The 26,318-nt window shown below is 39.3% G+C and overlaps 1 protein-coding gene across 6 annotated transcripts in view; it reads left to right on the top strand.

Annotated features, from left to right (window-relative positions):
- Positions 1 to 26,318, top strand: part of mid2 (midline 2) — a 165,886-nt gene that overhangs the window by 118,019 nt on the left and 21,549 nt on the right. For all 6 annotated transcript variants that reach the window (XM_042221571.1, XM_014334759.2, XM_005913392.3 and 3 more), the window contains 5 exons: positions 7,140 to 7,247; positions 13,768 to 13,916; positions 15,005 to 15,132; positions 16,468 to 16,611; positions 24,768 to 24,929. In XM_042221571.1, the coding sequence (XP_042077505.1) occupies positions 7,140 to 7,247; positions 13,768 to 13,916; positions 15,005 to 15,132; positions 16,468 to 16,611; positions 24,768 to 24,929 (691 nt within the window). The remainder of the gene's footprint in view (positions 1 to 7,139; positions 7,248 to 13,767; positions 13,917 to 15,004; positions 15,133 to 16,467; positions 16,612 to 24,767; positions 24,930 to 26,318) is intronic.

Genomic DNA, 26,318 nt, shown 5'->3' with positions numbered 1-26,318 from the left:
GCTCGGAACAGTCTGCTAGGGGAAGAACTAAAGCTACCTTCAAGTGCACCAGCCACAGGGGCCTGGCTAGCTATGGGTTTTCCAAGGGTGCGAAGGTCTGTGTGTTGTAACGGGAACAGGAAGTGATACTCTACCAGATAGAGCCAACACCAAGTGAGAGTGAAATGGTCTTAGAAGAAGGGGTGGCTGTCAAGAAGCCTTTCATAAGGAAGGAAAATGGGGAACAAAGGATAAGGAATTCCAAATTACACAAGACCTGGATTTGAAATCAGTAACATAAGGTCCTATGGAGTGATGAATTCAGTTTCATTTTTCAGCATTGGAATGCACTTCAGGAAGCCTGGATAACTATTCCTGAAGACTGTTTAAAGAAATTATAAGAAAGTTTACCTAAGAGATTTCAGGCTGTGTTGACGAACAAAGTATTGACTTTCTAGCTTGCACTAATTGTTTTTTCTTATATGATATGTATGTTTGAACATGTTTCAGTAAATCAATGCACCCATTTTCCTAGAAAAATATAAAGGAATGAGGGGTGGCTTAAGACTAATGTACAGCACAACAGGATTTGTATATATCTGTTTCGACAGTTTTCTTGGATAAAAGACTATTTCTTTTCTTGATGTATGTCAATCTGAAATCTACAAGATCTGTTAGACATTTTGTACATCATTTACCACTCCTGCCACAATTGATATGCAGTGAAACCTTTGCTTGTTAACTAGAATTTAAAATACATCGGTGTGGGCGTGAGCAGTGCTTGTTAACACAGTATGCATTTGTAAAGATTTGCAGTTTAAGAAAACAAGTTGGGATTTTGTAATGTCAAGGTGGGCGGGTAATTTAGCTGCATTCTCTGCTGTGTTTGTGATGTTATTATGGTGATTCAGCTGTGAGATTTTCTGTGACAAAAGCAAATAGTATTTTCAAGATTGAGCACTGCAGCATCATTAAAACTCACACACACAATTCATCCCATTTGTCTGCAGTCAATGGATTTTCTTAAAATGACAGCACAGTGAGAAATTGCAATGCCGAATCTCAGAATCGGGGGAATTTAACAAGCAAAGACTCGTTTTGAGTTTAGCTCACCTCCTGATGATTGACAACTCCTAAAATACTGTCTCTCTACTTACTACTAGTTTTTAGAAAAGGAGAGTTGGATATGTGTTTCGACTTCACATTTCAAAAGTGTTCATAGATAGTTTCTAAACAAATATCTTTGTTTTTGTTTTTATCAGGCAAAGTCTTTTTGTTTTTGAGTGTAACCAGTGGTTTGCACCTTCCATAAACCCGCACTATTAATAATCTTGAAGTCATCACTTAATTGTTGCCTTTGACGTTTGAAAAATGATTCTTAGTTATTATTACCTATCCCATATTACCTAAATGACCAGACATCTTTCATTCAGCTTGCTTGAGTCCTGGTTATTGCATAGAAACTGCCCTATGTTTCCAGGCAATACACCTCAGAATTAAATATGTTTACATGATAACCTTCAAACAAAGAACAATACTGGCGCCGTAAGGTTGGATTAATTCCAGCATTATGGCAATAGTATCCTAATATGATAAAGCAGTGTTCCCCTATTATTGATATCACTGAAACTTTTAAGTTATTATATAAAAATCATAATGAACTAATGTTACCATTTTAGTTCCAGCTGGTCATCATATGGTTACCTATATATTACTGTATGACTACTAATTGGTCCTGCTTTACAGGCATATGTTTATATTGTCATTATTAGCCCCATTTGGTCTTGTTATTAACCAATTATACAAATTTAAAGTTAGTACCTCTCTGCTAGATCCATTGTTCATACAAGATATTACTTGGTTATTATTTGGATGTTACTTTGTAATAACGTTGTAATTATTTCCACATTATATTTGCTTTCACACTCATACCCCACTATTATAACGTTGTGGCCAAGCTGTAACAGAAAGTGCTACCAGTCCACAGTAGAGATGTAGATGAGCATACTTCCTGTTTTTGTTGTTTTACTCTATCCATATAGTGAATGAGCATTGACTTTGTTCTGTCGGGATAACCTGAGCTCTGAATGAAGTTGTAACATATTAAAACCTTTTTGCATGTGTAGTAGAAATAAAGTCGACAAACTTACGCTAACTTTAATTAGATTTCCCTGGTGATTTTATACATGCATTATGTCCCATTAAAGTATCGCTTATCTTTTCTTTTTTGGAGGTAAGTCTTGTTAATTCGATATAACTACCAGATGGTTGCTGAGTAGCAATACTTGCTTCAAGAATTACTTTGAATCAGCTACATCTAAAATGATAAATAAATAAATGAACCTCTCATTGGGACTTGTGCCTATTACATCGATCGGTGATATGTGAGGAAAGGGGACAAGTGAGCCACAATCCAGAACATTTTGTAATAATGTGGGACAGTGGATTTCAACATCCCATACTGTTGGGACTGCATTTATTTTCTTACTCTCCATTTCTCAGCACAATTCTGTGCTGGATGTCTTGATTTATCTGAGGAAGATTACCAGCAGTAGATCAGCTATGCAGATATGGTGTTTATTTGCTGTGGTTCAGTACAGGCTATAGGATGTCAACTTGATGAGAACTGTGGTAGCTTATTAGAGAGAAATATGTGCTGCCAGTTGTACCCAACTGTAACATTACTCAGCTGATATCTGCATTTGCTTTTGCTAAAATAATGTCATTATAATAGCATATACAAACATGCTTGTCAGATGTACTTTTAATAATTAGTAGAAAGCACTGAAAAGGATGCGGTTAAGTCATAGCTTTGATCGAGAAAGACTGTGGCGCAGTGAGATAAGAACCTCCCTTGAGTACCAGAAGTGCCAGGTTAAGTCATAGCTGCATTAATGAGGAGGATATTCTATATTAACATTATTATTATATTACTATTGACTAAAGTAATAATCCTTATAAATCATAATTCCATTTAGTTTGCCTAATATATTGTATTCAAATACTTTTATTTATCCGATGTTGGAGAGTTTAATAATTTCCCAAAGACAGATTAAATTGAGCAAATTAGAACATGTGTTAAACATAATTATCATCAACCAAACCTTTTTAAGAAATTTGAAAGTGAGATATTTTTATTGAATTTTAGCACCCTGACTAGTTTTCACAAATATTTTAAGAGCAGGAGCAGGTGAAAGGTTTCTTAACACTTGCTATATGTGGTTATTCTTCCAATAACAGACCTTAACTTGAAGTTGGCACAGTGCTTTTAGTATACCTGCAGAGGAGTCTAATAATGCCTAATTTGAGTGAGGTTAAAAGAGAGAGAGAGAGAGAGACGGAGAGAAGGGGGAACGAGGAGGGAACAATTTTCCATAACTACGCTGCTAAGTAGCCCAGTCGTAATTCACAGTGACCCAGGATAGCTGCATTCATCCTGCTTAATTACGAAGCTGCAGTCATAAAATGGCTTTTTGCAGAACTGTGTTGTTTGTGTTTGTGTGCCCCTGTGATTTTCTCACCATGTGAGGGCCTATTTTGGCTCAAAGCCATCCTTAAGAGGATCCAGTACTGTGCAAGTCTTAAACCACCTTGCATTTCTTTATAGTTTTCTTGCAAGAAGCCAGATTTTTTGTAAAAAAAAAAAAAAAAAAAAAAGAAGAATTATGTGGTTTTGAGCAATAGTTGTGCAGGAAAAATCTTCTCTGTGTGCACCCAACTCAAGGGATAAACCAATTCTGCGTCTACACATAACAGATTTGACATTTTTAGTACAAAACTTATTAGAAATGACAAATAGGGCATAGTTTGACGGATATAATGAATACTTTTGCAATGAAAAGGGAATTCGAAAAGAGACGTTAGCCAAAAACTTGGCACACCTCAGCATTGTGTGCAATATGCCCTTAAAATATTTGAGGAAACTTTTGAGCAGCTACTTCTATCAATAAATGAATCATCTTAATCTTCATCAATAGTAATAATGTTTTTATAGTCTTAATAATAATTTGAGAAATAGCTAATTGGGGTGAGTGATAGTAGATAAACAGTTACGTCTAACTGGCTGTCCCCCTACTCATGTTAAGGTTAACATGTGTACCAGCCAGGTTAACATTGAGGGAAACTCTTTAATATTTAATTGTTATTGAATCAGAACCTTTACTGACCTCTCGAAGTTCTTCATAAAGACTGGGTGGTCAGTGCTTCCCAACCCTGAACCAAGACACATATTTCATATTAGAAAAGTCACATGGCACACCACCAAATGTAATTTCTTCTGTCTTACTGGCAGTTGGCATTGGCAACCCTTTTAATTAGAGCAGGTAGTTGCACTGCCCTCTAGTGGAAGAGAATGTAATTGTTCTGCCCGTTACGCACGCCGATCACTAATCAGATTGAACCAGATAATCTTCCACGGCACACCTGTCTATACTATCTACAGAACTAAAAAAATTACCTAGTAATGTTGCTTTCTCACAATTTGGTGTGAAAAGGTACTGTATGCGTTGGTACTGTTGACATCTCTAAATATATATATATGGATTATTTTCTGTTATTGAACAGTTTAGAAACACACAGTCCAATGAATTCCTTTGATCATATCAGTCGATCGGTGGATAAGTAAGAGATCATAATGTGCATCTACGTCATTCTGTATATTTTTAATAACATTAAGAAAACACTTCTTAATCAAGGTGATTTTTTTGTTTGTATGTAAAAAAAAAATCTACTTATTTAAATCTACTCTATCCCACATGAGCATTTATCTTTGTAAATTCTGCTCTGCTGTATTTTGTTATCACTGCTGTGATCTTTAATTTAAATGTCATCATTGCACCTCTGTAAGATTGCGTGTGCCACAGTAAAAGAGGTCTCCTCGCAGTGCATCTCCTTGTGTACTACTGTGTTATGGTTGCCAGCCAAGAACAAAAGTGCTCTTGCCACAGTCCCTTCCCTGCAGGAAACACTCACCTGTAGCTTTTTGTGACAACAAACGCTGCAGCAGCTAGCGAAGCAGTTCAAGGAACACTGTTCTCTGTGAATGTTTGTGGCCTCTGAAAACGTCTTATTTGAAGTGAAATTTCTAGCCTCTTGTCTGAATTTTCTCAATAACTCTGAAGTTGCCAGTTTGGGTGAAAAATTCCCACTGTCACCCTGCTGGGTTAGTTTTATTTCTTTTTATTCTGGAGTATATTTGTAATTTCTGTAATGGTTTGAAGTGACTCCTACAGACAAAATCACTCAACAAGATATAGAGGTTGCACTTACAGTAAACCTCTGCACAGGTGTAAATACAGCCAATTACATCTCTGTTACAACATGATCTTAGATAACAGATATGAGTTTTGTGCATCTTTATGTTACTGTACCATGAAACATAAATATTATTTTAAAAAAATATAACTATTAGAGCAGATGAAGCAAGTAAGGTACGCCCAGACCTAAAACCAGTCTGTCAGGATTAGTGTCGTGGATGAGAGAAGGAGGACCCAAATGCTGGACTCACAGGTCGGTAGGTGAAGGTTGGTGTTTATTGTCGACGGAGTGAACAAACAGAACAGGAGTAGGAAAGGGCTGGCTGGCTGGCTGGACGACTGACTGACTGACTGACTGACTGAATGAATGAAGGACTGACTGACTGACTGAAAGACTGAATGGCTAGCTGACTGAACGCAGGCAGAAACGACAACATAACATCAATGACACGACAAGGGCTGAAGGGAAGAGAGGGCTTAAATACATGACTAACAATGACAACGATTGGAGACAGGTGAGTGAACAGCTGAACATAATGAACTAATGATAAATGGGAAGAGGACTGAACATAATGCACACAGACCAAGGCTAACACAATAAAACTGGAAGTGGAACAGGCATTAGATAAACAGTGAACGTGAACTGAAAATACTGGGTCAACGACCCAGAAACCCTGACACAGTAAAGGCTGGAAGTATAGATGTCATTTCTGTCTTTTTTTTGTACCTTTGTTTGCTCATGAATCAGAAATCACAACCCACTCACTGGACAAATTGCCGTTTAGATTTTCTCTTCTCTTCTTTGGTTCAACAGTGAAGTTGGAGTATCTTTTTTTATGATCTAAAACCCTGCCCTAAGTGGTTCTAAAGCTTTTGCAGTAATTGTATGCATATTTCATAATGAGCAAACTGCTTAATAGTGGTTCATTGTTGAAATTCAGCAAACACCCTTAGTGTCTCCAAAAAAAAACCTCACCCACCCACACACACAAATTTGAAGATGGATGTTCATTTAGTGCTGGCGTGAAATGGTGAACTGATGAAGAGTTGCCTTGGTGACTTTGGTCCTGAAACAATCACAGAATCTATTAAATTGGCTTGGTGTGAGCATTTTCTATGAGTGATTTAATTATTGTCTCCACAGACCTTTTCTGGGTGCCTTTGAGTTTTCAAATAATCCACCTTGGCTTTTTCTGAGTTAAATAAACATGTTTTTTTAAAATAGTGTAACTCTAATCATTTAATGCACCATTTTTGTAATAAATTCATGCTGCATACAAGTATAAAACAGTGTTTCAAATCCAACTGCACAGTAACCCTTTTTATTAGGAGAGATGGGCTCCAGCAAGGACAAGAACATTTTTGGCGAATGAATAATAAATTCCATCTACAGTGTACATTAAAATGTCGGTTTCTCACTACCTGCAATGCCCCCTAATTGGCTGACCAATTAGTTTGCCATATTTATGTGTATTTATGAATTGTTTTGTTTAACCTTGGATTCGTGTACCTAATATATTGATTTATGATCTTCCCAGTGACAGCTGATGAGTTGGAAATCACTTTTCCTTGTTTTGTTCTTCACGAGTTATTTTTAATCCAGGTGCACGTTGCTTAAGGCACTTTTCCTGGTGTGCAGAATTCTTAATGAAATGGAAAACTATAGGACGTGCTCTGTATGCGATGATGCAAATGATCCTTCCTGCCACTCCGAAAGTCTTACAAAGTTCCCAACGAGAGCATGTGAACGAGGAAGAAAAAAAACATGTGCAGACACATTTTTGATATCAGACACCAAAAGCAAAATATAAGATACATTGAACCTGAGCAAGTCAGTGAATATACAGTTTGACTTTAAAGTGAGGCTGTGAGGGTTTCTTAAGTTGTGTGTTTGCTTCTCTTCAGGTGAACACAGCCATGCATGAAGCTAAGCTGGTAGAGGAGTGTGATGAGCTGGTGGAGATCATTCGCCAGAGAAAACAGGTCATCGCCGTGAAGATCAAAGAATCCAAGGTAAAGTATTATATTCAACGAAATTTTTTTAAGCGTCTTTTAAGTGCAGTCTGAAATATTCAAATTCAGGTACAATCACAAATGTGGCACTGACTGATTTTTTTTTAACCTTTAAGACACAAAAAAACAAAGCTAACAGACAACAATATTGGCATTTTATTAACTTACAGGGAACCTACTATGGTTCCCTGTAAGTTAATAAAAAATAAATAAAAGGTCACTCATCCAAATGACTTCTTCACTTATCTGAAGAAGTCATGAAGGAAGGAAGTCACTTGGATGAGTGACAAAACATTTCTCCCACTGAAAATGCTAAATCCAGATGAACATGCTATGGGCCATTCAGTCCTTATACGACCGTTGCAAGAGCTTGGTCCGTACAGCCGGCAATAAGTCGGACTTGATCCTGGTGGGTGATGGGCTACGCCGCGGCTGCCCTTTGTCACCGATTCTGTTCATAATTTTTATGGACAGAATTTCTAGGCGTAGCCAAATTAACATAATCAACTATTGGAATTTTTTTTCCTGAATGCAAGTAGTTGCAGTTACCAGCGGATGAGCGTGCAATACCTTCAATCTCTTGGCGACCACGTTTCATCACAAAGCAATTGCCCAGGTCACCTCAAGAAAGGCAACCTGCCTCCAAACACTCACGGCCCAACTTAGACTGACTGCAGTTACTCTCAGATTGGTCAAGGTTTGCAAATAATCGCTGTCTAATTTAGAAATTCAGAGAGGTTGCCATGATATTGTAATCAGTCTGAGTCAGTCTGTGCCAATGAGCGTAACTCATCCTGGGATGTGTCTCTTTACGATAGGGAACTTGACTCAACTGGTTGCCAAGTGACTGTAATCTGGTTATATATAATAACAAGATTCCTGAGCATCTATCCCATTTTGCAGTTAAACTGCTGTCCTGAAAGAACTACAATATTCACTTATTTAGAGTATATTTTCAATATATGTTTTACATCTATGAGGTTCTGACTGGACTACGAGTGTAAGTAGTTAATATGAATTTCAGTATATGTAGACAGCAACAGATTTCTGGCTTTCCAAAATGTATTTAATAAGCTAACCCTGACTCTTCACTTCAGAGTTAACGAGACTGCAAGTTCACTGCACACAGTCACAAGAAATCATAAGAGTTTAAAGGGCTTGTGACATTAAAGGGAGACACTCGAGGAACTGAGGGGCTGCGCCAAGGCCTAGTATAAGATAACTTAAGATAAATATGGATTATTTTGAACTGTGAATCATGCATAGCCACAGTTGCAGAGTCCAAGAATTGAAAAGAAATGTAAATGACCACAACAGGTCCCAATAGATTTAATCAGTCAGAGCAAGATTATCATCCAGATGTTGTATTTTTAGTTACTGTTGAGTGTAAAGCTGAATATTGTTTAAACTCCTGAGATAAGATCTATAGTTAATTAACTGAATGTCTGCTGAGGCAGGCAGAATGTATATTTTCCTAATAAAAAAAAAAACTAAACAAGATCTTTTGTTGTAAATGATGTTGCTGGGAGTTGTTAAGGAACCCCAGGCGGTGTATAAGCGTATCTCTAAAGCTGGGCTTACACTGTGCGATTTTTGGCCCATTTTGAGCCGATTTTTCAGTCGTGCAACCGTTTTGGGGATCGGCCCGATTTTGGCCTTCATCGTGCGTCGTGCATCGTGTAGTATACGTGGGGTAACGAGAAGCGATTAACACCTCACGACCAGCTCCCGATCATCAATCGCTTGGTAGTCACGACCATCGTGAGGGTGTCACCGCAGCTTCTCACACTGCGCACGTGCAAACACATAAAGGTCAGTGAAAAAGACGGAGTAGTACGGCAGTACAGCATGTGATCTGGACGCAAGCGATGGAGGCACTTGTAGAATTTTGGAAAGCTCGGATGAGCTTTGGATAGCTCATCCGAGCCTTTTCCATGTGGCCTCACAAAATCATCACAACCACAACAACCGTAAAAATAGTTGGATTTACATTGCTGCTCAATCACAGCTGCCTGATCAGTGTTTTTCATTAGCAATTTAGCAAAGTTGATGGCGGTGGTGTGTCTGTGTGAGTGAAAGACAGAGAGGGAGAGCGAGCGACAGATTACCTTCATTTTTATGGACGCACAGTTTGAGCACTCGGGTCGCATCAGAGCATCGGGCCGTATAGTGTGAGACCCTGCATCGTGACCTTAGAACTTCTAACCCCTGCAAATCAATCGTACAGTTTGAGCAGAAGCTGAATAACACGACTGAAAAAAATCGCACAGTGTATGCCCAGCTTTAAGTGTACCGTACAACCAAAACGAGTTATAGATGGACGATCTTCTGCGTGTGTCATTAACTGAATCAGTCCAAGATTAGACGCATTTTTATTCATATTACATCGTTTCATTCAGTTTCCAGCAGTTCATATTTCAAAAACTTGTGTCGCCTTGCCATCTAAAGTAAGGCAATAAGCCCGACCCACCATCACTTTGCAGAAGCGAATGAATATGAAAGCAACGATGCCGTGGACAGAATATATTTGTGTGGTTGTCTGCTTGTTTACCCAAATATACACCACATGCAGGCTTTACGAGAAATGAAAAGCACGGAGGATAAAAAAAAAGAGAGCAATAACAGTCTCTCCTCATATTTAGGCAGTCAACATGAATGTGTGAGGAAAGAATTTAAAATGGCAGGAAAGACTGTTGTGAACCTCCTGCTGCTGTTTTAGAAAGTCCACAACTAACTGCACAGACAGATACACATTTGGCTCTGTGTGTGCGCGTGTGTGCATGTGTGTGTGTGTGTGTGTGTACTCATGCCCATGTGTATATGGGTGGTTGTCCCGTCTCTGACCATGAATAACCCTTCCAGAGGTGAAATTTTAAGTGCTTCTGAAGGATCCAAGGTGGCAGAGGAGCTTCATAGAGAAATTTCCCAACAGTTAACACAAAGACTAAAATAGGTTTGTGTGTGTGTGAGACAGAGGAGTGTGTCGACAATGAATGCAGACAAAGAGCAAGGTTTGTTCTCCTGAGAGTCTGTGCCTGTAAAAGGCTCTCCAGCTGAAGGTACAGCGGTCAAATGTAGGAAGCCTGTATGCATCACTTTGAAAGGTCAAGGAAGATGAATCAAATGCGCCTTGACTAATTCAAATGTGTAGAAGAGAGCAAAGGATAAGATGAATATTGATATTTTACACAGCGACATTGCTACAAAAACACGGCTCATATTATACATTTTATGAGCAAAGTACTGAGATGGCTTCCTGTTGAGGACAGTCTCATAAAGGAAAGTGTTCAGAGGTGACTCTGCAACAGAATAACCGGATTATACAGGCTTGATCATGGTGAGCAAGGTGCTCCCATTCTCTCTCTTACTTCTTCATAATGAGGTCTGTATCTTGCAGAGGAGACTCAGCAGTCATACTTAATCTCTCCCAGCTCACACACACGCACATAACAAAAAACAACAAAAAAAACCAGACTATTCCCACGGCCGGGTTTCTGTTTGTGTGTTTTTGTCATATGACTTCCTGTCTTCCAAGCATCTATTCTGCCGCTTTTCCGTCATCTTTTCTTGAAAACTGTTCAAACTCCAAGGATTAACAATGCAAAACTTTTTTAGTGTTACATACTAGCTTTTTTTTAAACACAATTTTTTTTTAACAATCTCATGGGTCATTTGAACTTCATTTTAAAAGCTTATGCCTGGTTGGGACTCATCATAAAAACAACAGCATTACTGTTGTTGGCACCACTTAAACAACCTGTCTCTGTGTTTATGTGACAAGTGCCTCTTGTGAATGTGCAAATATAACATTTGTCTCTCAGAGCCAGGTCAGGGTGGATGGTCGGCCATACAAAGCCTTTGGCTTTGGCCTGTTTTCAGTGCTGTGGTTTTGTTTATTCTATTTCTTTAAAAGCAAATCAAGGCTGTAAAACTTTAAGGATCCACATCCAAACTCTAGTGACTGATGGCTGGTCATTACTTGTAAAATAGCGCTTCATGCTACCATGACTTACAGATGACATATATTCCCACAGCATCAGCTGGATTTATCTGTTGTTGAGATTCTGTCTTTTTGTATGCAGTCATATCCTGGTTTCATCTACTTTCAATGATAAACAGTATGAAAGACTGATGAATTTGTTTTAATGGCCACCAGGGGATAATACCTGTAGCTGCAAAAATACCTACAGAAGACTATTTAGTAATTTAACCATTATGTCACTGCTAAATGTTAGCTACAAAAATATGTTTTTCAATCAACTGGAGTGAGAGAAAACGTATTATGTTTATAAGCCATTAATAACACATTGCTTTGTTTTCATATCTATGATTGCACTTTAAGAAAATTCAGCCTCTGAAAAAGTTTTGACTCAGTAAAATGATAAAAAAACAACTTTAAATATTGTAGCATCACCTCATAAGTATTAAAATTATATTAGAAGGTTCAATTTCAGCTTTAAATCACAAACTGTAGGCTTCGCACAAAGTAAGAGACACACACACGAACACACACTCAGACCGTGCCATATTGTCCATTATTTTGCAGGAGAGAAGTAATCATCTCTAAAATTGTTGTTTGCGGCCTATGTTGCCAAATAACAATTCATCCTTTAAACCTCCTCTCGCTTCTCCTCTCTTTGCAGCCAACAACCTGCTCAAATGTCATTTTTAGTGACAAGAGATTATGGCGGACTTAGTGCAAGTGCAGCTGAGATGTCAGTTGAAAACTCCATTAAGACTCCAGCTTAACGAGACTTCTAAAGCAGCAGCAGCAGCTTTTCCAGCAGCGGGAAGGAAAGTGGACTTTAGATTCCATGAAAACTTTTGATGGTGACCTTTTAGCCATGTGAACTTTTTAGTTTTGTTTAGTGTTAGAGATTCAAATTAGCCTTAGCCTGAAATTATGATGCGTTCAGTGCATTAAGAGACTTAACTTCATTCTTTGCCTTTAGATTCACAGATGATTTATTTAATCATTTAACAGCACCCCACGCTAAAGCCGGTATTGAATTCTACAGTTGCCTCTTGCTGGCAGTCTCAGCGCTCACAAAGACCCTTTGTTTTGGTTTGTTTTGGTTTTTTACATCAAACTAAGTTCATTTCCAGGATCAGGATATGAGCAGCAATAAAGATAAACAGATTACTTTCATTTCAAATTTGCTCATCGTGGCTTTCCTTTTGCTCGGTGGGAAATGACATTAAAGCACACACGCTAACAAATTACAGTGAAAAGGACTTTACAAACCGTGCTCGTGTCTGAATCCTGACCCGACAACGTCACCTGACTTGATTCGCACAGCATGATGCTTTGTGATGAAAATGAAGCAAATTATTATGCGGTCCAAAATCAGCAGTTTCCTGTTTGTCTGCGCTGCTACATTTGAATCATGCGCACCACGTGAATGCACAGTAGATGCGCTTACAAGGTGCTCAAAAGACGAGCTCGATGTCTCTTTTGTTTGGTAAGGTAGGAGGGAAAGAACTGTGACTTTTACAGCCAGTAGTGTCTCATCCGTTTCCTGTCAGGCCTCGTTTCACAGTTTTTAAACATGGGTATGTATGCACAGACTGGTGCCCCTCATCCAGTGACCTAGAACTATCTGCCCTTTGATTGTGCAACATGATATTAAGGTCAATGTGAGCATAGATCCAATGGGCTCACTTAAACTCAGGCCCTCTGCTTCTTTTTCTCCTTTTTCCTGTTGGTGCATGTCTCAGATAACTGTGTCTACGACTGCGTTTCTGTGTGGACTCCATAGTTTTATTGTTTTTTGTGAGTAGATAAACATCCTTAATCATAAACTCTAATGTCATCTGCTAATTGCTTCTGCACGTTCAGATTCTTCTGTGGATATAACATTTGATCACGCTCGGTCGTATGTGTTTGAATATCTGCGTCTGTTTTTCTTTGGTTATAAAACTTCAGTTAACTCTGCAATATGGAAAGTTCACCGAGCAAAAATCATCTGAGAGAGTGCTGTCTTTGTGTCAATAATGTGTGCCAATGTGGGAAGCAAAGCACAATTGGCTTTTTTTAGTTACTGTCAAAATGAATTTAAAAAATCCACCAAACTGAAATTATTGGAGTGCAGAGGAGGGCTCTTTTTTTCTCTTTTTTTTTGGATATAGAGAGAGTTTTGAGATCCTTTTTTCCTGAATTTTTGCAGTGGAAGGCACACAAGTTGCCCTGAGCAAATAGAAAGTTATTTTCAGTCCCAGAAGATGAACATAGAAGATCAATAACACCAGTGAACTACTTTTGTCTAAGTTTTGGAGATGGGGATTAGAGACATAGAGTACGTGTCAAGATTCCCGCATAGTAAAAGAATGTCGCGGTGGCATTTGTGAATCTTTTACTAGACCAGGTGCTGGCAATGTCGTCTGCGTTCTCTTAGCTAAATGAAAAATTTAAAAGTCGAGTTATCGAGAAGGGCGATGTATTCCTTCAAGGCTCACAGTGTGCAAATGAAAACGAACCGCGTGTGTCGTAACGTGGCAACGTGTGCTTTGTTTGTTCCAGGTGATGAAACTGCGCAAGTTGGCTCAGCAGATTGCAAATTGTCGCCAGTGTTTGGAGCGCTCCAGTGCCCTGATCACACAGGCTGAGCAGAGCTTGAAGGAGAACGACCACGCCCGCTTCCTTCAGACTGCCAGAAATGTCGCCGAAAGGTAGGTGGAGCGGCGCACCGACTTATACCACCTGCCTGTTGCAACAATATGCTAATTTCACTTCATTATAGCTATTAATAGTCCAGACAAGTGGGAGGCTTTTGACAAGTCATCCTGACTGGGGTTTTTGTCTCGCTTTTTCCGTGTGGAGTTGTGTCATCTTGTAGCAGGCTGCATGATAGTTGTCAGAGTATTTGGCAATAAGTCTTTGACTCTTTAAATCCAAACCTCTGCCCTACAATGAGTTTTCGATTTTTACCTCTGTGAAATCCACTTGAAGGGGCTGCTGGTGAAATCAGCATTTTATCAAAAGTCTTTGGCTCTTGCGATCAATGTCAGGCCTCTGTTGAAAATCATCTATCATTTAAGGGCCAGCTCTGCAGTTTTCCTTTCAACCCTCGCACTTCTGTAATACCCTCGTTCCTTCGTCGTCCTCCTCCTGTAGATATTTTGCTCTGTCTCTTTCACAAAGACCTTTGCAAAAGCCACGGCTAGCACACTATCTTTTATTTGGCCTCGGCTCCACTTTTCTTTCAACCACCTGGCCGTGCACTTTATTGACTGACTGGTTTCTCTTTACTGAGGAACTGAAGTCTTAAGGACTAGTGCTGATCTGTCCTCCACTCTGCACTGCTGTGTAACCCTGCCAGCACTGTGGTTCTGGCTGGCTCCTGCCACAGACAGCTCACTGATGCTCAAAGCAGAAGTAGGCACAAGTTTCCACAAAGCTGTAGAGACTGTAGAGTAAGTCTGTCAGTGCATGTCTGCTTTGAGTGTGTTTTGACAACACCAAGGCAGACATTCTGAGTTGGATTGGATGTAGACATTTATTCTGAGACTATGAATTTCATGTTTGTATTCTTTTAAATTTTTTCCCCTCTCTTGCCCTTTTCCGTGTCACTAATAATGTCTACCACCTCTCTCCTCTTGCCATCTCACCTCACTTCTCTGCTCTTATTTTTCCATCTCTTCATCACCTCCCATCTTTTCCTGCTCCATCCCTCTTTTCCTCGTCACCTCATCGGACCTCTCATCCCTCCTTCTCTACCATTTACTTTGCTCGCCCCCGTGTCCTGACAACTCAAAAGGGTTGCAATGGCCACGGCTTCCTCTCAGGTGCTCATCCCAGATGTCAACTTGAACGAGGCGTTTGACAACTTTGCTCTTGACTTCTCCCGAGAGAAGAAGATTCTGGAAGGACTAGATTACCTAACAGGTAAATTCACATCCTGTCAAATCTGCAGTAGATATGTTAACAGTCGTCCTGCTGCTGTCTTGGTTTTGTTTTTGTTTTTTTGATTCACTGTTTCAAAGAACAAAACTGTTCTCTAAAAGTTAAGAAAACTATCCAGCCTTGTCACATAAGCCCTTTTCAGACATGGAAAACACAACTTTGCTGCCTTATTCAATTCAATTTTATTTATATAGTTCCAAATCAAAACAGCAGTCACCTCAAGGTACTTGTAAGGTAAAGACCCTACAAAGACATACAATACAAAGAAAACAGCGAAAACCCAGACAATCACATGACCCCCCCTATAAGCAAGTGTTTTGGTGAAAGTAGGAAGGAAAAACTCCCTTTTAACAGGAAGAAACCTCCTGCAGAGCCACGCTCAGGTAGGGGCAGCAATCTGGCGTGACTGGTTAGGGGTGAGGGGAGGAAGACAGGATAAAAACACACGTTTGTCCTGTTTGACATTCTGTAATTCACAAATGCGAGTTATCAGACTTTGATTTTCACATTTGGACGGCAACTGAAACCAAAATACACAAACCTATCTTTTCCTGAGGGAAGAGAGTAATGTTATTTTATGGTTCTTTCAAAACCTTAACCTCTGTTGAATTTATTGCTTTTCGTGGCACCTCAGCTGTCTCCCTTTCAGACAGAAAAGTCATCTGGCCTTAAGGAGCAGCAGATTAACTCAACAAATGCTCATGCTGTCTATGACAGTTACAAAGTATAAATTATTTAAGATTGTGTTGGACAAAAAAGCACAAAGGAAGCTTTTCTAACTCTGCTCTATTTCCTCATACATTGTTATCTTGTACTTTGATCTTTGTGAACCCTGATCTCATATGTCATCTGTTTTTGGATGTCAACACCCTCTCTTTAATTAAAGTCTTCATTGGCCAAAACAAAACACAGGCTCACACCTGTTCAGAAGTTGTGTTCGTTTGTTTGCTATATGGCTCCATGCCATTCAGACTTCTCCACGTTGAATGTGCTGCCTAAATATTAATAGGTCAGACCAAGAAAGGGTGTGCTCACGATCTTTACAAAAGTGGCCGGGGTTTTCATTCTGACACAAAGCCAACACATTCATATGCCCTCAGATAAATGAAAATGAATGTCTGAAAGACGTTATGAACACACAAAACTCCCCTTTAGAAAGACAATTACCTCGTGTCCACTTAGTGTCAAATTCAAGTAGTAAAAATTTTATGCAGCTGTTGAGACGTATTATATTTCTGAGAATTAAGACAAAATGACTTGATGACGCTTTCTAACATTTATTTTATTTGATCGTGTTCTTGTTTCCTCCACACGTAGCTCCCAACCCTCCATCAATAAGAGACGAGCTGTGCACCGCCTCCCACGACACCATCACTGTTCACTGGACGTCTGAGGACGAGTTCAGCGTCACCTCCTATGAGCTGCAGTACACGATCTACACAGGCCAAACAAACTTCATCAGTGAGTAACACACACTCAATAGAGGGGAAGAGTAAAGAACAAGGCAGAGCAAACTCATTGGACATGATGCTGTCTCACAGTAACAAGGTCCTAGGTTCAAATCCACCATGTTCCAGGTTTCAGTGTTCTCCTCACGTCTCTGTGGGCTCCCCCTGGATATTCCAGCTTCCTCTCACAGAACGAAGTGGGGTTAGGTTATTTGATGATCCTAAATTGGTTGTCTGTGTTAGCCCTGTAACAGATTAGTGACATGTCAGGGGTCTACCCTGCCTTCCAACCACCCTGAATTGGATAAGTGGAGATTATGGATGAATGGATGCTAACTGAAACTGAGCAAAACTTTAGGAGTCCCATGGATTTTTGCATTCTCTCACGTAGAACCATCCACAGTTACTTTCTCCCCCAACCATTTTTCGGATGAGAGGGGACAGCTGACATGCTGCAATAGTTTTAAATCAATTTTATTGGCTGACTTTTTACTAGTCCCCCACATCTGAAATGAATCTGGTGCCACTGGCTGTCACATAGCCCTCCCATTGTTTATGCGTTTCTTTTCATGCGCTGTGCATGATGCACTTCACTTGACTTTGACAACTTCTCTTCGACTGCAGTTCTATGGACCACTGACTGCACGATATTTTCACGGACTGCTTCCGCTCAGGCTGTTCATTCTGTTGCACTTCCTTCCTTTTGCTGTTGCCTAGCCACCAGCTCTAATTTCTTCTCCATTTAGTTGCATCCTCAATTACAGCCCGTGTTTGTAGCCTGGAATTGTGTGACCCTGCTGCTGTTGTGGTGTTATAAGAATCTTCTAGTTTTTATCATAAAATATATATAAAATGTACATCTATCTACACAGAAGCACTAAGCAAACCATTTTCACTGACCTCTCTTCGGGTTCAAGAAACAAAGCACTGCAATCATTTCAGCATTACTTAGTCTTATTTTGATATGTTCAATATTTTATACCAGCTGTGTTGGATAACCTGGATTTTTTTTTTTGTCTTTTTTGTTTTCCATACTTGTATTTTTAGAGAGATGGAGCTGAGTTATCAAGAGTACTCATTATAAAATAGGCCATACAGTGCATACTGTAACACAAGGGGATGCCTGAGAGAGAATCACATATTTGTTTAAGCAGTGTGAAAACTCAGCAGACACAAAAACTGAGGATCATAGCTTCACAGTTTTAACCTTCCCCATTAATCCTCAATACCCCAATCCCTATATGAGTACCATATTTTTTATTTCAGGGCTGTAACAGTACAATGTACTTGTGATATTTCCCAAACATTTATTCTGCTAGCAGATCAAAGTCGGCAAGAATCAAACAGATTTAATCTAACTAAACACGACCATGATGAAAGTGTTTTGCTTTCAGTGCTTTTCCCGTTAGATATGAATTGCAATTACTAGAGGTGTTTTATAATAGAACAGAGATCATACTGCAGTTTATAAGAGCAAATGCTTAGTTTTCAGAGCAAATTTCAATCCACTATCACCGTCACGTGGCTGACTCAGCAGGCTCCTAATTCTAGTATTAAAATCTGAAATATTACCTTCTTTTCCTGGCAGCTTTTTCTTGACCTCATCTAAAAACATCATGAGATCAAGTAAAGGCTCAATGACAGGTGTGTAGGAGAATTGGTGAGGATTTAAAATGTGGTGCACAGAGTATCGGGCTGCACTTGCAGTAACAATGTCACGCCAAATGTGCGCCATGTTGAACCTGCAATGTTGAGAAGATGGCCAAATAGGCGAGAAAAACTAATGAAAAACATCTTTATTACAAAGGCTGGACTTTTACGGCCGGTCCTCACCCTGAATGTTTAGAGCCAAGCCCTAAATAATTCTGCTCCTGAATAATAAAGGTACCAAAAAAAAGCAATGCACACATTTCTGTATATGGTACTTTAACACTATCTTCATTAACAAATGGAGGGCTCTGGATCTGATGACAGATAATATTTGGTCTTCTTCTACACGTCACACAGTTAAGCTGTTACGCACAGATTTCAGGTCTATACACTGGAATACTTTATAACAACTCACGTCTCCAGCTGACTCTCAACCTGCAGCACCACAAACAGGCAACATCAATTTCTATCAGAAGAATTATCCCTTGTATCAAAAACATATTGATTCTCCTTTTGCCTCCTCTCAGTAATCTGAATTGCCGTGCCGTTATCAGTGAGAAACGCATACTTAAGACCCGTGCTCAGACTGTATTATTTAGGTTAGCAGATTACATGCTTCCTCATCAGGACTGCTGGTTTTTGAGCCGCTAAGTTGCGCTGCTCTTGGCAGAATGGTAGTTATTATCAAAATGAACTGGCTGCATCTTTGTAAGTAGCACGCTATCAGTAGATCACCCTGCAATCACACTAATTTGACCTGCTTAGCCAATAAAGTGGAATAAAATTTATTTTCCTGCTGAGGAGCGCAACTCCTTTCCAGCTCCTTGGAAAGGACCCAAATAAAATTCCCTTCATCCATCCATCACAATCCCAGCAATACAGCAATGGACGTTACCAATGCAAACTGAGTTTTAAAGAAAATTAAACACATTTTGATGAAGCTCATTATCTTGAGAGCGTGCATTCTTCATGCAAGAACATGCAAGACTTCATACGACTCTTTGACAAGCAGCAGATTTTTATTACAGCAGCGACACAGTCATAGTTCACCAGTGCATTTAAAAGGATCTTTTTAAAAACTCAAAGTACATCAGTAGGTTATGGTATGCAATAGAACATGTACTTACTTTTAACATTTAGCTGATCTGCACCACTTTCTCAATTTTGATAAGTGTGTTCATGAACATTGAGATGATGCATCATTTCCTCTCCTTCTATTAAAGATGATCCAGTGCATCCTCTGCTAAAGGAGGTAATAAAGGAAGCAATGAAGCTACTTTTCTTAGTATTTGTTTCATTTGGTCACCACACAGCTACTTCTGGGTCACTTCTCTCATTTAGGAACCAGGACTCAGAGCACAGGTCTTCTTTTTCTTCTTCTTCTGAATCTTTTTTACACGTTACAGAAAATTTAAACACGGTCTTTCCCTTCATAACATTATTGGGCAATTTAAGTGCACATATTCAAATGTCTTTATAGCAAAAGACAGCGTGGCAGTAAAATGATGCAGTGATAAATTATGACACTATTGCCAGTAAAAATCTACATATTGGGACACAGGCAGAAATTATGCTTATTGTTTTATTTTCTAATTAGTTTCTAATCATTAGCTCTGTGACTGACTTGTTATAATGCTACTAGCAAATGACTAAAATTTGAGGCATTAAATATAAATGTGTATTTTAAGGGGGTTTGAATGTTATTTAAAACATGTTAGTATTCAAGTGAGCAGTATTCAGTTTTTTGACATTTAAATGCAGAAATATATATATTATACCGTAGAATGACACAAACATAATATTCCTAAATGGGATTTTATGCATTTGTCTCCATCTAGCTTTTGTTTTCTAATCAGCACTATAACCGAATGGCTATCGCGACGTAAATGAAGTGAAAGAAAGGCCACTGCCAAGGAGAAAACAAACGGATGGACTGGTGAAAATCAGAGTGGATAATGGGTACATAGGGGAGGTGAAAACCACTTACTGATATGAGAAGGATGTGATTAATGTACATAATCGTGCACATTCAAGCACATACGCACACAAATACACACACAAACACCTGTGCCTCTCTAATCTTTTCATCTCCTCTTCTCTCTTCTCCTCTATGTGGCCTGACATTTCTCCATCTAACCATGCAACTCAAGTGCTCTAGCCATTTGAAACATCAGGATACATTTCAGCTATGATAGACTGAGTGACTCAGATATTCAGCCGTGTGCTGCCACAGAGTCCTTAGAGATTCGTAGGAGAAACTGAGAAATGGAGAAATCCATTTAGCCCAGTTTGCCACTTGAGTTTTTACCATAGTATTTTTCTCTAACTTTCCAAGTGGCTAAATGCTCCCACTTGAGTGCCATCCTGTCTCTCTCCTTTTTCTCGCCTGGCCACATCTTCAGACTTGGCCTTCCCATGAGGAGGAGAAGTGGGGTTGTGGTGCCTTGTGAACCCTGCCTTTGCAGGATCATCCAAGCAAAGCGGCAGAAAATAGAATCAGCAAGTGAAACCAAATACCATCTTGTGTGTGGCTGCTACCTGTGGCCCTCTGAAAGTTGTTGTGTCTAGTGCTGTTGACGAATGCGGTTGCCATCTGCCAACTGGCATCATGAATTATCCAGTTACACATTTACTTCCTCATAAATATTTGTTTTTCCATCTTGATTTTTAACCAGATTTGACTGTGAAAGTCTGCATTATCATTTTGAGGCTTGTCTGTGTATTTCTGTTGAGGCTCTTAAACACACTTAGTTGTACGCTATTTTATTTTATCCGTTTTCATTATATACTACAACCTTCTAATGTCATAACACCTTGGAAAATATTGAGAGAATCATGTCAGGACATTGCTGTTGCCTGTTCTCACATATAGCACCCATCAGCAACTCTTAATGCTTCAAGTGACGCCGTGCATGCCAGAGGCAGAACACGCAACACTCGTTGGCATGCTGTGAAATCACAGAACAGTTACTTGCTTTATTCTCACAGACGCACGTAAAAACATTTAATTACCTGTTCTTATGTACAGCTTGGGCAGTGTCAGGAAAGGTTCAGGGCTACAGAACATGGGTAAAACAGCATAAAAGGTCATAATAGATTTGCCATAAATGATCTTTTTACAGATATTTAGACATTTAGTATAATTCAATTCAGTTTTATTTATATAGCGCCAAATCACAACAACAGTCACCTCAAGGTGCTATATATTAGACCCTACAATAATACATACAGAGAAAAATACAATAATAGTATGAAAAACTCCCTTTTAACAAGTAGAAACGTCCGGCAGAACCAGGCTCGTGGAGGGGTGGCCATCTGCCGCGACCTGTTGGGGTGGGTCCTCATATTCCACATAATGCTGCTTTGCTTTTTAATAGTGTAAATAAATATCTGTCTTCTTAGAAAATAGGTAGTTAGTACCTTAGCATAGAGCCAGCTTAGTTTTTTCTAGTCTTTATGCAAAGCCTTTTACACCTTGGCTCTATCATCTGTGTGTACAGGAGAGTGGTATTAATAACTAATTATGAGTACAAAAACAAGTAGCTGTATTTCCTAATACACTTTCTTTGCGATATGAATAATATCTACCACAATTACACTTGCCTAAAAAGAAATGCAGCATCCGCTTTGTTTGGGAGTAGTAATTTCCTTCTTTCCCTCTGCTTCCATCTCCGCATGACATCAGCCACTTTCCCCGTTCCTGTCGCCGGTTTGTACTGTGTTTCTGGGAGGCCTGCCTGGTAATCGCGCTAGCAATATCTGCCTGCTGTCTCCCTCCGCCACCTGTTATTCATGTGTGCTCGTAAACATTGCCTGTGGTGAAATATTAAAATGATTATCACAGGTTAGAAGCAGATTCACAGTGGGCGCAAGGGAAGCCCAAAGTGCAGGGGTAAAAAATTGCGCTTTGTGCATCTCAATAGGGAACAGTTCTGAGATTGATCCACACCAGATCAGTCTTAGAAGTGATATAATACATTAAGAGTAAATGGCGATGAGATTTCAGTCACTGTTGAAGGCCAGTCAGACAATATTAACCTGTACAAGTAAAGTAAGATGAGCACACACACACACACACACGTATAGGGCTGTTTTATAAGAAATGAACAGAGGACTAAGACATACCCATGCAAGGACACAGTGAGACACACGCTGTCACCATTAACTTTATATTGCATCATCAAAGACAAACCCTATTGCGTTCCCCAGATATTTCATGTTGCTCTTCCCTTCTCGTCTGCCTGCTTCCGAGAAAACGGTGACACAAACAGATGCACAGACATATTGTACATATACATACACAAGCTCTTGATGTCTGGATGCACAACACAAGCTGATCTACTTCCTCTCTGTAGTCCCTCGCTTTCTCTTTCCCAAATGGCTCATTCACACACACCGCCACCATACTTTGTAGCCACGGTGCTTTCCAAAGCTAGTGTCAAGAAGCTCCTTTCATTGGTAAAAGTAGCAATAGCATATTGCTGCGCACTGACCTAATTTTATTTAGCAAAAATGGAGAGGTGCTATAGAGATCAAAAGCTTTAAAAATGAAAAGCAGCGTGAAGTCCTTCTCTCTCATCTTTCCCATGTATCTCTTTCTGAAAGCCCACGTAACACTGTAGTCTACCTAATTTCTGCAGGATGCAGCCAAAACGACAGGTGGGTGGCATAAATTTTATGACAACAAGGGACAGCTGTCACAGCAGAACAACAGTCTTGATTTTCTTTTCTTTTTTTTCGAGTGAAACAGCAATAGGATTTCATTGTTAACAGTGCATGCATATTTGCAAATCTAGGATGAAATAAAACACATTTGCATGTAAAATGGATCGTGTACCTGGTGTAAAGGTGTAAATTAGGTTCTGTCATATTAAAGGAAGACGTGTCGCTTGTGCTTTCTTTGTCTTAGAAAAGCTTGTGTAAAAAATGTAGCCCCAACTCCCACTCCAGCCTTAAGAGTCCTCTCCCCTCATTCATTCTTAAAGGCACCTCACTTTTAAAGGCCTTATTTGCGTCCTGTGAAGTATTTATATTTACAAGCAGACTCTCAGCCATTACTTATGCATGCTGTTTCCATCTTACTCAATAATTCACAATGCATCCTCACCAGATGGGACAAGGTAAGCATGGCCCAGAGAACTCTCTCCCTTTCCGTGTTTTTTATTTCCTTGTAATTTTGCTTTGGGAGGAAGGATGAGACAATGAAAAGGGTGGTTATTCTACTTTCAACTCTACAAATGTTAGGCTCAGCTGTGGTTCTACTAAACAAGATGCTTTGTTGGTTTTGGCAATGGCTTTTGGGGGGTTTTTTGTCGTTGTTTTTTGGATGTGTTCGTAATTTCACAGTTCTTTGTATAAACTGCCTCTAAAATGTTTGCCCATAAAATAGAATTTCTGTATAGTCTCCAGTTGGCACATCTTGGATTTATTATTCATGCTGTCAGTTCATTCATTTCATTTTAGCTATTGGCGTTATTAATACACTCGTGTTGTTCACGAAACCATGAAAGAGTGATCAGTTTTTGGGTTTCTGTTTTTTCCACGTCCTGTATGATAGCCTTTGGAAAAGGTACGCAATATAACATGTCACGCAATATAACATGTTCATGCATAAAGCGTAAGCACAGCAGCTCCAAACTTGGCCTGTTTTGCAATATCCATTTTGCATAAATCGGCAATCCTCCCCTAAAATCCTCCAAAGCAGCTGCATAAATCTCACCTTGTGTTCAAAGTTGCCTATTTCATCTTTGAAATCAGGAAACATACCTTGATTACCATGAGAGTGGTAGGTCAGGTAATTGTGCGATAACAGTGATTTTAATGTGTTAAATCAATCCAGTTATTTCACGCTAGAGAAAAGCCAAAGGAGCACCCCATTGTGGGCGATCAACTCTTTAGCTCACAGCCGAGATTTCCTTTTTTTATCCTTCACAGTCGGCTACATCTCAGAGACTGAGAAGACTGTGTTTAGAAGCAGGTGACTGCACAGCTTAACTGGCATTACCAACTCTATACTGCAAGCTGCTTTAAATCAAAGTGCCCACCAAATAGGGTCATGTTGTTACTGCCTGTGTTTCCATACAATTGAACATTAAAGGCAATGACAGTCTTTTGCCTTGAGGCGCTTACTTCAGAGATTTATATTGTGAGTACCTTGTTCGTAATGGCTTATAGTTTTAGCTTAGTGAACGCACAATATTGCCTCAGGGGAGTTTGTCATGCTAAACCTGATGTAAAAGTACTGTAATGGGATGGATTAGTATGTAGACATAAATGTTGCATAACATGGAGAGCCGTGTGGTCTCTGAGCTCCTTATTTGGGTGGGGATGACTCACTTGGGGGCTTTGAGGAAAAATAACCCTCCTCTGGTCGGAATTGAGAACAGATTTTACTCTTTTGAACATCACTGAAAAAAAGGTTCTTAGCAGGACACACTAACTCTGCTTACCTTAAAAGCGGCAACATAACCTTGTTACTAATGCTGTGTGTACTTGTGTGTGTCTCTGTGGCTCTGCCAGGCTTGTACAACTCTGCAGACAGCTGGATGATCGTACCTAACATCAAGCAGAACCACTACACGGTGCACGGCTTGCAGAGTGGCACCCGTTATATCTTCTTCGTCAAGGCTATCAACCAAGCAGGAAGTCGCAACAGTGAGCCAGCCCGCCTCAAAACCAACAGTAAGTGAAGGCACACATTACACTTCTGCCAGCCTTTTCATGAATATTTACAAGCCGTGTTATTTGGGTTTGGATATTTAATACAGCTAAAAGTTTGCATCTCTCTCTGTATCATATGTGCAACATAATGTTGTCACGACTGAGTGTTTTTCCCAAAGGATTGTCTTTGATTTACAAGTGAGTGGCAGATTTGCTGTTGATTCAGAGCTAGTTTAGATTATTACATTGTATATGCATGCATGAGAGGAGAAAGCAGCAAGAGTGCCAGCAGTGCCTAATGTATTTCTGTCACAAACACTCACTCACACTCAAAGCAATTCACTGTAGGCCATGCAATCTTCACTGAATAATTTTAGTCTAAATGTATGAACAGTTAAAGAAAAAACAAAAAGTATAATGTAAAAAAATTTAAAGGCATATTTCCAGAAGGTAGGCTTTCATCATTCTCTGATGTGGAGAATCAAAAAGTTGACAATTTTTCAACAAAAAGTATTTATGTCAAAAATGTGTTTGGACATTTCTTGAGTAGACATTTGATATTACGATATGTAATATAAGTGCAATTTCAAAAAAGTTGGTACTGTGCAAAATGTAAATATAAACAGAATTTAATGGTTTGCAGACCTCAGAAAACTATATTATATCAACAATACAACATGTTAATATGTTTGGTGTGTTGACGCCATCAATTTCAAGAAATTGTAAACACTGTAAAAATGGAAAATTATGGCTTTATGACTGTACGTGTACATGCATATGAGTCACCTAGCTTAATTGTACTCGGAATAGAAGGAGCCTGGAAAATGCTTCATACCTTCCTTGGTCAGTAGCGACTTGTTGGCTGTACATACAGACTTCATATATACATACGCTATGATGATTATCGTAAGATCTAAAGTTAATCTCTGACTACATCGTCCATCAGCACAATACCACTACAAATTCTGCAAAATGACACAAAAAGTATCCTACATGGATAATGCTCTAGTAATAACACCACAGCTAGTGTGATGGTAAGATTAAAAGTATACTGGGATATGGGTAAGGAATCCTCACACACTTATTTTAGCTTATAGAGTTCACATCCTGAATGGTTCGTACATAGAAGAGAGAATTGTAACGTTTACTTATCACATTTTAGCCAGTTTTTGTCAGCATAGGTTTACTGTTATCACCCTCTCCCCACCAAAAAGTGTGTATTTAAGTTACAAGTATGTGCATACTTACTTTTTGAAGTATGTACATACAGTACTTTTGGTAGCAAGACCCTTGACAAGTATTCTGTGCTTTGACACACATTAAGGTGTACAAGTAGCTGAATTAAATAAACTGTGCACGAGAGAGCTTTTCCACGTTTTTCCTCTCCTACACACCTGTCAGATTACAGTG

This window comes from Haplochromis burtoni, unplaced genomic scaffold (assembly GCF_018398535.1).
Source record: "Haplochromis burtoni strain Fernald_Lab_line unplaced genomic scaffold, NCSU_Asbu1 Contig_4, whole genome shotgun sequence".
Lineage (NCBI taxonomy): Eukaryota > Metazoa > Chordata > Actinopteri > Cichliformes > Cichlidae > Haplochromis > Haplochromis burtoni.
The sequence above is the reverse complement of the archived record's forward strand: the minus strand, read 5'-3'. Positions and strand labels throughout refer to the sequence as shown.